The sequence below is a fragment of the Lissotriton helveticus genome, chromosome 8 (assembly GCF_964261635.1).
Source record: "Lissotriton helveticus chromosome 8, aLisHel1.1, whole genome shotgun sequence".
Taxonomy (NCBI): domain Eukaryota; kingdom Metazoa; phylum Chordata; class Amphibia; order Caudata; family Salamandridae; genus Lissotriton; species Lissotriton helveticus.
Window position 1 is genome coordinate 991,841,359 of NC_136069.1, and position 13,819 is coordinate 991,855,177.

Genomic DNA, 13,819 nt, shown 5'->3' on the forward strand with positions numbered 1-13,819 from the left:
GTCCTTTCTATCCCCCACCTAACCCCCGAAGGAGAAGACCTTTTGGTGGATACCCCTTAGATCGGGTAGCGCACTTCCTTCCCTTGTCTAATCGGTTTGAGCCCTTTTCAGGCTTAGAGGGGGTTGATTGACTCTCGAATACGCCTGGTGGTAATACTCAGTCCAAGAGATCGGGAAGGGATTCCCTGGGGGTATGCATACCTGATGTTGGAGTGGTTGTTGGTAGTGATTCTGCACATCGCAGGTCTATAGGGGTGGTCAAGGTGGGACAGGATGTCGGCCATGGTGTGGGATGGTCTACCCTGGGTTCCTTAATAAGAGAGCCCCCAGCCAGAGAACTCCCGATAGAGGGTGGGTGGTCATTAGGTTCTAACCTGGGGGTGCTAGATCAAAGACAAATCGACCACTCAGGATACATCGCTTAAAATAGTCTCGTGGAATATTGCAGGGCTAAAAGGTAAAATAGCCATAGGAGAGTGGGCCGATTTTGTAGATGACCACGATATCCTAATATTTCAAGAAAGTTGGGGCCCGACCCCATTTATCGTCTGGGGTACCTCAATTTCTATAAACCCGCCATACGGGGTAGAAAAGGCAGAGCGTCTGGTGGCTTAACCATCTGGGTGAGGCAGTCCCTTAGCTATAGGCCTACTGAAGTGTTAGTGCACAACCCAGATATTCTTGGGATTAAGCTCACTAGGAAAAATCATCAGGAGATTTTTATTGTTAATATTTACGCACGTGGCCTCCCCGGAGGGCGGAGTCCGACGATTATTAACGAGCTTGATTTCTTCCTTAACTTTATTGGGAGAGATAAGTTCGTAGTCGTGGCTGGGGACCTCAACTGTACTTTTGAACCCCTTTTATGTGAGGTAGAGGACATCTATGCAGAAGAAGATGCGTTATGGAAAGTCCCACACCTTGATTTAAATCCAATTAAGAAGGGGACTGAGGCAGCACTTCATTGGTTGGGATTGTGCCTTAAGTGGGGGCTGAGAGCGGTTAATGGCCGATCACATTCTGATAAACTAGGCCGGGCAACATTCGACAATGGTATTAGCACAAGTCGAATTGATTATATTTTAATTAAAGTAGAGTATTGGTCGCTACTTGAGGACATGTTAATTTCCGCTCGTCCCGAGAGTGACCACAATCTGCTGGTTCTAAGTTTAAAACTTGAGGATAGCCCGGGGAGCTTTAGAGCCACCGAGTGCGTCACAGCAGAGGCTATCCTAACTAATGATAGACGTAGGGTTCGGTGGGGTAGGGGTAGTAGAAGACCCCGCTACTTTAGATAGGATGTTCCACGAAGTCTCATCTACCTTGTGTGCCATTCAGGCACTGGCTGATCCCTCGGACCACTCAGTGCATATAAGTGCACTCCATGAGCAGCTTTTTGGTACCTTGAAAGCACTCTTCACCAAAATCCTCAAACCTGGGAAAGTTTCGGTATTAAAACCAGGGAACAAATGGTACAATAAATCGTGCCGACAGGCTCATTGTTCCCTGGTTAAAGCCATAAAATCCAGAGTGGTTGTAGATATTAGGACGGCAAGGTTAGAGTACAAGAAGGCCCAAAGGGAGGCTAAGAGAGATTGGGACGACAGACGCTGGCAGGACCTATATGAGGCAAGTAGGTCTTCAAACAAATCAGATCAAGTTCTGGCAGGTTGTCAAATGGGGTGGGAACCTGGACTTGCAAACCCCGGCAAACTATGTTTCTGCTGAGGATTGGGTTGATCATTTCGCGTCCCAGTTTAGGGGCCCTGAGTTAGAACCTGCGTGTGTTTCAGTCAACCTTTCCCCAATGTTACTGACGCCATGTCCTCCCTTAGTGTTTGAGAACAAAGATGCAGAGATTGCACTGGGTTTGGTTCAAGCCGGTAAAGCCCCAGGTATGGACTTCATCCCGGCCGACTTATTTAAGTATGACTTGTGGAATTGGGAGCCTTATATTACGATACTAGCCAATGCCATCGCAAATCTGGCTCGATCCCGGTTTTCTTGGTGAGGGGCCGAAATATTACCAATATATAAAAAGGGGGATCGTTCGGCCCCGGGGAACTATCGCCCCATTAGCTTAATAGATGCAATCCAGAAAATCATAGCTAGGATGGTGTTGGCTAAAATCCAGGTCTGGAAGGATATTGAGAACATTCTATCCCCCATGCAGGCTGGTTTTAGATCCTGTGTCAGTACAATCGACCAGGTGTTTAGATTTATTCTGAGATACTGGAAGGTGGTGTTCTTGGGTGGAGGAACTATTTATGCAGCGTTTGTAGATCTTAAGTCCGCTTTCGATCTCGTCCCAAGAGATAAGTTATGGGCTGCCCTCGGAAATATGGGAATGCCGCGTGAACTTTTGGATTTAGTAATAAGATTACACAAGGCTAACTTTGCGCAGGTTAGATGGGGTACGCAGGGGCAGGTTACTGAGCGATTCCCTGTAAATCGTGGTGTCCGCCAGGGGTGTGTTCTTGCACCGACTCTGTTTCTGCTATTTATCAACCGAGTCGTGCAGTATTTTGTAGACACACCAACAGATGCCCCTGTACTGGGTGGCACAAAGTTTCCACTCCTTATCTTCGCGGATGACACCCTTATTCTATCTAAAACACAGAAGGGACTTCAAACAGCATTGAATACGTTCGAGGATTTCTGTAAACATAATGACCTTCAGGTCAACGTAAGCAAAACCAAATTCATGGTACTAACCAAAAACAGGCCGTTGATGGGTCATGTCAGCATGAATGGTATCGAGCTAGAGCAGGTGGAAGTTATGACCTACTTAGGGGTTGTTTTCGAAAATAGGCTTAGATGGAAACCGCAGCTTGATGCACTCTGCTTGAAATTTGCCCAACTAACAGGGTGCCTAATTAAGGAACAAAGAACTTCACTAACTAAAAGGATAGCGCCCGCACTAAAAATATATAATGCTAAAATAAGTTCAGCAATCCTGTACGGTGCGGACTTATGGGGCTTTTCGGACCTATCCTCGTTGGTCAGAGTTCAAAATAAATTCCTTCGCAACCTGGTCGGCCTCCCCCAATCTAGCCCTATGAAACCCCTGTTACTTGACTTGGGTTGACACTCCATTGATGATGTTGCGCGATTTAGGACGGTAGCACTGTGGAGGAGGATATGGACAATTCCGGAACTGGCACCTTTTGCCAATGAAATTTCAGATCTTAGATCTATTGTGGGATCAGGTAATCTTCCCTGGTTCAGAAATGTAAAATCCATATTGGGAAACATGGGCCTTAGTCAGCTGTGGTTGGCCCCCGGAAATAATGCTTTTCCTTCTAAAAAGGGAATTTAAATCACTTTATTGGGCGACCGTAAGACACCAACTTGTTGTCCAGATAGATTCCACCTCTCTGACTGGTAGGTTTTTGGACCACAAGCTCGACCCCTCACTGGAGGAATACTGGGATGTCATCACTAGGAGTAGCGATAGAAACCTATATCACCAGTTTAGGGTTGGGACGCTACCCATGAGATCTTTTACAAATAAATGGCGTGGTCAGTCTTTAGAGTATTGCCCTTGGTGTAGGGACCAAAAGGAGTCAATAGGCCATGTTTTCTTTGCTTGCCCCGCTTATCTAGCCCCCCGGAGAAAATGGTTAAAACCAATTTGTACCAGAATGAGAACACGGTGGGTCTGGAGGCGCTATGGCTTCTGAGGACCAATACATCAGAGATTGTGGCCATAGTGGTAGCAAAATTCTTGGGGTGGGCATGGATAATTCGAGCCAGATACCCGCATGAGAGTTGACAAATTGATTGTTTTTATTTGTAATATACATTTAGTACGTCTTTAATTGCAAATTTAATCATGTTTTATGCATCTTATCTATTTAGTTAGTATGATATGTTCAACACACTACTTTTTTATTAACTAGTTTTAATGATTTTATGATTATTGTATATAGTCAAGACTAGAGTGTTTTTATGAATGTCTTTTATGATGGAACATCTCGAAATAAAGACGTATGAACTGAACTGATTGTGATAAAGACAGAGTTTGACCAATTATATTCAGTAAAAACAACTTTCTGACTTCAAGAATCTGGTTTCTGCTTCTAACCGGATCATAATGTAAGAGTATAGAAAGAATTTTAGACAAAATAGTAATTGTGCTTTTTATAAAGCACTCAATACCATTTCTAAGCACTGTAAATAGTGTTACAATTAATGGCAATCAATGTATTGATGCTATAAGGATGGAAGGAGGAGCGGGACAAGTTTGGATTCAAACTTTTGTAACAAACGAGCATTCAGCTCAGTGAAACATACTGCGGGGTTAAACCCAATTTTTCCGGTTGTAAAGATTTCCTGCTAACTCCATATACTACAACTAGAATGGAGGTGGTTTCGATGATGAGGCCCGGATGCCCCAACCCACATTCCGAGAGGAATGACAGTGTTGGGGCCCTAACAAGATATATTTTAATATAATATTTACTAGAAAGCATATTTTACACAGTCATAAAACTACGATTAGATGCCAAGTCTCCTAGAGCCATTTTTAAAATGTATCCACTGGCCTAAGTCAATGGGCCTATAAAATTTCCCTTTAAGAATGGTATCTAATCATATATCTCAATACTGAGAGCTAAACCCCTTAGAATCAGAATGGGAATAACTGCACAGAACCAGTTTTATTTGCTGGGATTATGATGGTTGAACCCAAGTATGTGGGATTTAAGGTTTGTGCAGGTGGCAAATGTGAGCGGTGGGGCCAGGGGGCAAGAGTGTGCAAGGGGTTTCTGCTGGGACTCATGTGGCGCAGTTGTAGTGAGATGTGGTTTGGGTTTTCTTAGCCTCTCATCTCTCCCTCTGACCCGGGCTGAGATGTTTCTATTGTGTCAGCAGTGAACATACTGGATTTGATAAAACGGCAAGGGGAATACGGACCATATGAAAACCATTTACTTTGAGGTCGTCAGGAACATGAGGAACAACTAGCTAGGCCATGTCCCTCAGGGTATGTGGCCAAGGAACGCGTGGTGTTTAAGAATTTCAATGAAATACTGCCAGTAGAAAAAAATGTCTAGCCTCAAGCCTCCAGGCGGTGGACTGTCTGTCTGACAAGAGTGTTTGGGAAAGTTCCCAACGCCTACACTGAAGTGCAAGAAGCTTGAAGTACCAAGCTTTCTGGAGAAGGATGGGTTGACAAGAAAGGGGGAGGTGAACACAGGGCAGGATGATAGCATCTGGCAGCAGCATAATTGGCTTTCTCCCATGCTGCAAGTACTGGATCCAGCAAACCGTCATTGATTTAGAGCAACAGCTCAGATGGAGCAGAAGGTTGCAATTAAAGCAATTGTTTGTGTCTCGATGGATGGCATGGGTAGTTCCAAAATCTCTGCTGCCTTCCTCACCAGAGTGAAATGATTTAACATCCGGAGGTCTGAAGGGGATTCCAAACTCAATCTCCGGCAAGGTATAGAGGTCACAGTCTGAGGTGAAACCATCCAACTCTACAGATGGGTCAATGGGACCATCGTCCAACACCTCTCCAGTCCAATAAGAATCCAGTAGCTCAGAGTTGGTTGGGCCCAAAAGGGCCATAACAAGTGGGCCATAAAACATAGGAACATAAGAGTCATTTCTTGGTGATAGGGCCCCTTCTCCAAAATCCTTGGGTCTCTCTTCTTGCTATGTTTTCTTCCACAGAATGAAGTGGCTCCAATTGAGCAGGAGCCAGTGGCATCAGAATCACCAAGCTCAATGCCAGCCTGTGAAGGGGGTGGGCAGCAGCAGCTGCATACCTCTGGATCGTAGTAAAGAGGCGAGTCAGGATGACAAGGGAGGATGACTGCACCAGTGCTGACATGGAATGCTTGCCACACGGTCCCATGAGGCTCGCAGGCGTATAATGGGTATTTGTGCCCTAAAGAAGATGTTGAACATGGCATTAAGAAATGTCACTAGAACCGAGCTGGGAAGTTGAGACACAGCAGAATCACCACCAAAGACCAATCAGGCTGGGCCAGTTAGACCTGCTTCTTATATCTCAAAGAATACTTCTTGTGCTTCTTATGTTTGCTCAATGATTATCAAGTCTGTGACTTTAAGCAGGTCCAGAAATAGTGCCAGCTTAATTTGTAGTCATAGGCATGCACCATAAAACGTTTTGCTTCTCTCTCAAATAATTTCCTTGAGATTAATACAAAGGCAAAACTTGGATGACATGGACTGACCCCGGGCAAAAAGAGTAAGGGTCTGTTATGGTCATCGGTCCCTAGCAATCCCTATAGGACATACAGCCTAAAAGCTTCGAGGGAGACATAGCACTGCACCAATAGCTGGATTCTGAAGCACTTAGAGCTCCAAAGTGTCTCAAGACAACGAGATCCAGGTTAGAGTCAAAGGCGTGGAAAAAAGTTGTTGTGCACAGACACAGAACCAGAGCGCACCCCCTGATTCAAGAGGTTTGACGTTTCGGATCCAATCCGGCGCCAGGGATAATTTCACAAGTTAATTATATTCACATAAGACCCCCATTCCTTCCAGGTCCTTACCAGGTTTATGCCCAACATACTTTAAACTCATCAGCCCTCTTGCTTGTAGCAAGCTGAACACAATAATAGATGCAGTAAGTTGCTCCTCACACAATGCATGCTTTAAAAATTATGCAGGTAGGATCATTCAGTGCAATAACATATCATGCTATGGTTTCCCTTCACCTAATACATACCCTTTATGGACATATGTTGTGGCATTATCTGGCTCCAGGTCAATACATTTATCATACATCTCGTCTGCTTTGCCAAACTGCTGTTGATCTGTTAATGCCTGCAGGGAATAAATAAAACAGAAAACATTTTGTATGTAATTTAGTTATGCCATGAAACTCACTCTCTACCAACCTGTCCATAGAAAATGTACTAATTTTAAATAACGAAGACTTACAAGTTCAAACAAGCATTTACAATGCAACGGCCTCGCCTTTTCAAAAATTGGAGCTATTGGCATTGTAAATGTCAAACTTTTTATTTATGTGTTGGTTTTGAAAATAGATAAATAAATGGCATTGTTATTTACAATGCCAATAGCTTAATCTCTTGCAAATGTGAGACCTATTGCATTTCGCTGCCTGTGCAAGAAAAGTGTGGGGTGCAGGACGAGATACAACAGGATGCATGCATATTCCTCTAACAAGGAAAGCAATAGTGCTGGGGTTTGACTTCACTAAGTGTGAGGGGGTAGAGGAAGATGTGCGGGTATCCTCCACAGGAGTGGGGTGGAGGGGGTAATTGTGCAGTTATCCGTTTCTGGACTCAATGGGATATATGCCATTCTAAAGGAGGCCCAGATGCTTAAATGTCAAAGCCTGCCTGGGCCATGACCGCCTTTTTCAGCTGTTGCGGGTCTGAGACCCCCCTCAGTCATGGCATGGTGTTCTTTCGACCAACAGGTGGGAACAGGGAGGGGTGGTTCATGAGCTGGGGTGGGGGGTGTCAGGCCTTCTCTGCCAGGGCCTCCCTTAGCTGTGACCTCCTTGTCCAGGGAGCATGTGCGCTCTCAGGCCCCCTCCTTCGGCGGTGAAGGGGGAGCCAAGGCCTTTCCGCTGCCTCAGACCTGCAAGAAGGCAGCTGCGCCCACCAGCTGCATGGGACATGTTTTCAGATTTCTGAAGTCTGTGGCCTTGTGCCCGGGAAAGGCTCTCGTTGAGAAGAGAGACCGAGAGACAGTTGGAGGGAAGTGCGCTGCCGAAGCTGGTCTGAGGTAGCCACCGGGAGTGAAGATGGGGCTAGGAAGAGAACTCACGATGAAGGGCGGCAGCTGCAGGGTGACATGTTCGCTGGATGAGGGGAACCACGAGGTGTAAGATATGTTGAGGTGGCAGTGGGGCAGGGGATAGGATATTTTGGCTAAGAAAGATAGACTAGGCGGTACAGGCAAGAGGGTGAAAGAAAGATGGTACAGCTAGGCACCGGCAGCTTAGCAGATGTAAAATAAATCACGTCACTTTTTGCCTCTATCCTCATATTGATTTCAGCGTGGCAACATTTTTGAAGACCCCCAAAAGAACGTACAACGCCTATAATAAAAATATATTGATAGAATGTCTTATTATTTGAACTCATCGGTACATATTTTAATCACGAGGACACAGAACGGGAGGACTCTGAGCCCGGCATGCTGCATTAAATGCAGGCACTGCGAGGAGGCAGGTGTGCGCTTCTACGATGCTGTGTGTGCCGTGGTTTGATTGCTTTGATGGGAGGGCGGGGTGGGGGTTTCAAGGGACTAGCTCTGTTGTGGGGCTCCGGTGCTGCTGCTGCATTGGGGTACATGGAGTGTAGGGTTGTTAGCCTGAAGGAACCAGTGCTGTATCAGATAATGTTAAGATGATAACCCAGCTCCTGCTCCACACAGTGGCATTGTGCCGGGCTATTTTCCCTTTTTTTCCCTACGTGTTTGAATTGTGTTGTGATAATTTCTCACAAGTTGTAGTGCGAGTGATGCCGGCTTGCACCATATTTATACAGGCTACTGCAGGGCTTTGCGTGTCACCGCGCCAGGGTAGGGGGCGGGAGGATCACTCACGGAAGATGGCTTGCGATTGCACATCGTTGTGTGTAGCGCGTGGATCAATCACGGTCCCTAGATTTTTTTTATTTTAAATTTTCTCTGAAATGCATGAGGCCCTGTTGGGGCCGGGATACCTCTTTTCGAGCGGTAAAGCCGCCCGCTGATGAAAGGATGACGAAGAGCTCGGCAGGTCCAGCGGTACTACAGGAAGCTAACCCACACACCCAGCTCGCTGCACTGGAACACGTTGGTGTAGCGCATAGCTCGTCAGGCGCGGCCAGTGTGATGTGTGCACTGCAGGGTTCCCGCGAGCGAGAGCACGCGCAGCTCGCACCGTGAAACCTGCCATAAACGCACAATCTTTCACTAAAGGCAGCCCCATACTGTAACAAGCGCTTGCCATGACACAGCCTTTTGTCTTTTAGCCCGTCCCTTTCAGACTGACTTCCTGCTGACGTAAAAGGTTGATTATCTTCTTTATGGGGCCATCTGTTTCGCTCCATAAAGAAGATAAGAAACCTTTTACGCCACCAGTAAGTCAAGGAACCCAGTCTGAAAAGGACGGGGCTAAAAGAGAAAGAAGTACGTCACTAGGGCCTCTTTTCCAATGGCTGGCCACTGTTTAGCATGAACGGTGACGCCAGCCAATGGAAAAGAGGGGCTGGGCTTAACCTCGCTAGTGAAACGTACTCAGGTTCATTAAATCTAGCCAGCGAGACTGCGCATGTGCAGCAATCGCAGGCCGGAACCTAAAAACATTACACTTGAGGCAAGCCGTAATTAGGTTATATTGAGCTGATTAATGCAACTCACTCCAGCTCAAATCAGCTCAAAAACAAATTCATCAGAAACTGAAGAGTAGAAATAGATCGACCACCTTGGCTGCTAACTGCAACCAATATTGATTGACCTATACGTTTTCATTTTTTTTTTATTTCAATCTTAACACAAATTTTTTGTCAAGGATCTTTTATATGTTTTGTTATTGCTTTGCCACAAACACTCCTGATAGAAGAGTACTCAATGTATTTCCCACTCATTTTAAAAACAACTTCAGATAATCCTGAGCCAAGTCACATCTGTGCCCTAGGATGTAGGACCTCCATAATGAATACTGTGGCTTCTGGTGCTTCCACAGGTAGGTTCAATTCAGAAGCGCTTCTGACAGGAACACACTGGAAGATGTTAATGTCATTCACATGAAATAGCATTGAGGGAGAGGCTGCAGCAGATAGACTGTAGGACACTTGATGCTGTCACCATCGCAGTGAGATGAATACGCAGGAGACCTTGGTCACCAGCGCCTTTTGAGAGTTCACAGGAAGTCCCTTTCTCACAACGGACAGAGTGGGGCATTGGGTGAAGTGCCACCGACTAGGATGCCTCTTGGTGTTAAAGGCATCTTCCTGGTAGGTGATAGAGTTCAGACATGAGACCATCCTAAGATAAAGAGGCAGGTTCGAATGTCACAGGAGGGTTTGCACTGGGTCTCGCGAAGTAATAATAAAGTGTGAAGGCCCCAAAGGTTTCATTGCAGTTTCTTCAGGTGTAAGTATCAACCTCTTTTTGGGTCATGGAGACATAGATGACGTTGACAACTGGTGTGATAGCAATTCCAGTGTTGGAGACTACTGGGGCGACATCAAATGAAATGTCTGCATCAATGATGAGGGAGATGAAGTCATGCACTTGGAACACATTGACGTTAATTGTGAAGATGTCACCATCAGAATGAAGAGTCTCGAAGTTGAGTGTTTTGAAGACTAGTGATAGTGTCAGTGGGTCACAAACAGGTCTTTCATACCAAATACACTAGAGCCGTAGTCCTAGTCTTCGAGGGTGAATCAGGGCCCCTTCTCTCTATAGAGCCTACATGTCTTGAAGGCTTTCAGAAATTGTGTTCTGCCTCTCCTCCTCCTTAGCCCTCAGGTCTTCCAGAACACCTTTCAGTCCAATGCTCTCAAGGTCGTTTAAAGTGCTCTTTGACACCTCCATGCAAAATTAAAACAATTTCACTCAATGTGAAGAGGGGAGACACCCCAGACACATTGCATGGGTCAGAAGCTACCTTCTCTCTACCAAATGAGTACCATTTACCCAACAGAGAAGGCATTCTAACAGGAAACAACCAGCAGAATGCCTAAAAAAGGCTGTGCAGATTCTTGACAGATGTAAAACACGTTGAAGGAATTTGAAAAAATAAAGCGGAAATTTCTCCGTAAAAAAGAGGTGTGAAATACCCAATGTATTCCTGGACCGTCTCAGAGGAGCCGAAAATAAGAACGAGCTCTGTGATGCAACCTAAGAAGCTGTGTTTTCCCCTCATATAGACATTTGGGCTCTAGATGCTGCAGTGCAATTCTGAGAGAAGATTTTTAGTCTGGCTGTCTAAATGTCAGAAAATGTTTGCCTTGGCTCCTGAAGGGCCCTTCACGTCATTCAGACTGACTGGACTTCAAACTACACCTGTTAAAATATGAACAAGAAAACGGATATGAAGAGTTCAGTGGTTCACACATACAGCAAGGAATAATTCTACAATTTAGGACTATGAATGAAGATCATACATTGCAGAAAGTAGTTTTACTTTGCTGAATGCCATCGGGTACAAAGGCTTGGACATCAGCTTGATAAGAACCAAGCTGAGTGACCAGGAGGCGCTGAGGAGCCATACCAGAGAACACATTTGTCATCAAACACACAAGTTGAAGGGAGAAAAAGCGTGCAATAAATGTAACCACTGGCAATCGCTCAGGGTAGAATTCCAAACCACTGTTCTTTTGCCCACTGCCAGTGCTTCTTCCCCAAAACATATCCACAATTGGTACGTCTACCCTTGTAAGCAGACCTGTCCAGTAGAAAACTACTCAGAGGGCTTCGGATCCAGCTGGAACCGCGATCCTTGCCCACTCTACACCCGACGCCCATGGCCAGAGTCTGAATGCCCACCTGTGCAGTAAAGTCTCCCCAGCAATTCTGACCTCCTGTCTCGCTTTGGTTGACCTCTCCTGATCTCCACAGAAGCCTCCAGAGGCTCCCCCTCCCCGACCCACTCTGGTAAGAAGACTCAGATGTTGTAAGGCAACCCTGCACCCGAAGTCCCTGGGGCATGGTGAGCTGAACTAACGGTGCCACTCCAACCCCCTATATCTCTACTTAACTCTGATGTTGTTGGGGGGGGCGTGGCCAGGCAACATGGTCGACAGGACGTGAGCTCTACCAGCTATGTCCCGAGGACCTGCAGAATCCTGATCACACATCCTGCCTGGGCTGCCAAAGTCCCTACATTTGGTGTCGTAACCTTCCCTGATTCGCCTGGGGCCCCTGGGCTGACGGAGGGACTCAGAGGGCGGCTGTGAGCGGAGGTGGTGGCCCCATCGGCGTGCGCGGCGCTGCCTCAAACTACGCGACACCGCGGTCTGGGCCTAGTACGTGGGGCCGTCCGCTGAGCGGCCCGCCTGGCGCGGACGTGCGGCAACCCCTGGCACGGGGGGCTACCTGGCAGACATCGGCGACCTAAACTGCACCACTGGGGTGCTTCTGGAGGCGGCGATTGGCGGACGCGGCTCCCCGGAGGTCCTACCTGTCTGACGGAGGGAACGAGGCACCGCCCGACCCGTGCAAAGCTTCTACTGTGACGGCCCCGGCCACGCGCAGCTCCAGCCGGGTATCGACAGACGGCGGCCTGCGACTCTGGGGACCCTACACAGCATCGAGGACTCCGTGAGTGTTCTGGCCTGGCCCCTGCTTGCCCTACTTATTTGATGGTCGGCCTCTCCTGGGGCCCCGGACCGGCACCTACGCGAACTGAGGCTTCGCCCCTCCCCCCTCAACGTGGGAGCCTGCGTGCTACACTCCCGCTGCCCATTGCTGGTGCTCCGGTCCCTGGTTGGGGACGTGGGACGAGGCGCCTGGAGAGTGGCGGTGGCGCTGGCGCCCGTTTCGCGCTCGCCCGCCATCTTGTATAGATTGCCCTGACGGCTCCCGGGTGGTGCTGTGGCCGCATGAGAGGGGGGAGCTCCTGAACACAGCTTGGCCTGCAAGTTGGTGCCCGCCTCGAGGGGTGCCCCTGGGGCCCGGACTGTCGACGAATGGAGGTGGGGGGATCCCGGAGAGGTGCATTGACGGCCAGTCCGGCCGGCCCCTGATCGTTCCCTCGGCGGGCGTGGGGCCCTGATCGCGGCTGAGTCCTTGACGCGACTCGGATGTTGGGAGCCTGTTACCATCGTTTTGGCACTGTTGTGGGGTCGCCTGGCTTGCGTGGGACATAGCCCGTGACCTGCTCGGCTCGAGTCAAGCGGCGGCCTCCCGACTGTCTGGCCGTGGTCTGTACGTCCTCGAACTCACCTTCCTAGGCCGGCGATCCAAGGGCTAGTCCAGTACGGCGTACATCTGGTGGTATGGTCGACACGCAAGGATCGGTCCTCGAAGGGCTCCCAACCCAACACTATTGTTCAATACACTACCCCACGCCTGCAGCCGCAGAGGATCACGCGCCAGACGGGCCCCGAGGACGGCGGCGAGGGCCCTGCGGAACCATCCAGGGCTGAACGTTTGAAAGCTATCCAGGGTTCTCACTCCGCCCTGGAGCGGCAAATAGAGACTGTTTCTATTGATGTGAATCTGCTCCGGACCGACCTCCACAAAGTGGCGGATAAAGTTTCAAATGCAGAGGGCAATATTACACAACTACAGGGTGAGGTGGCCTCATTGCAGAAGACAGTTGCGCAACTTACATCAACCACTCGAGCGTTGGAGAGGCGAGCAGAGGACGCGGAGGGGAGGGCCCGTCGGAGTAACATAAGGGTCCTGGGAGTGCCGGAGAGATTGGAGGCGGGTAACCCTGAACGCTTCCTAGAAAACTGGATCCGCACCCATCTGTGCCCGTCTGGACTATCCAGCGTCTTCGTTGTGGAACGAGCGCATAGAGCCCTTGTGCCGCCTCCGTGCCCAGGCGAGGCTCCCAGAGCCCTCATTGCGAAGATCCTGAACTACAAAGACCGTGATTGTATTTTGAGAGCTGCGAGAGAGGCGGAATCTCTCATGATTGAGAACAGCCGCGTGTCAATATACCCTGACTACACCCAGCAAGTGCAGGAACAAAGGAAGTCCTATCTGGGAGTCAAGCAAAAACTCTGTGATATGAAACTCCAGTATATGCTGTTGTATCTAGCTAAACTCAAGGTGCTCTCCCAGGGCCGGGCGCACTTCTTCGAAACGCCAGCAGAGGTGTGGGAGTGGCTTGAGATCAGAGGAGATTACCTGCCCCCGGGGG

General features: G+C 48.3%; 1 protein-coding gene across 4 annotated transcripts in view; it reads right to left on the minus strand.

Annotated features, from left to right (window-relative positions):
- TOMM70 (translocase of outer mitochondrial membrane 70) overlaps positions 1-13,819 on the minus strand; it is a 500,420-nt gene that overhangs the window by 56,008 nt on the left and 430,593 nt on the right. For all 4 annotated transcript variants that reach the window (XM_078657830.1, XM_078657831.1, XM_078657828.1 and 1 more), the window contains one exon: positions 6,704-6,801. In XM_078657830.1, the coding sequence (XP_078513956.1) occupies positions 6,704-6,801 (98 nt within the window). The remainder of the gene's footprint in view (positions 1-6,703; positions 6,802-13,819) is intronic.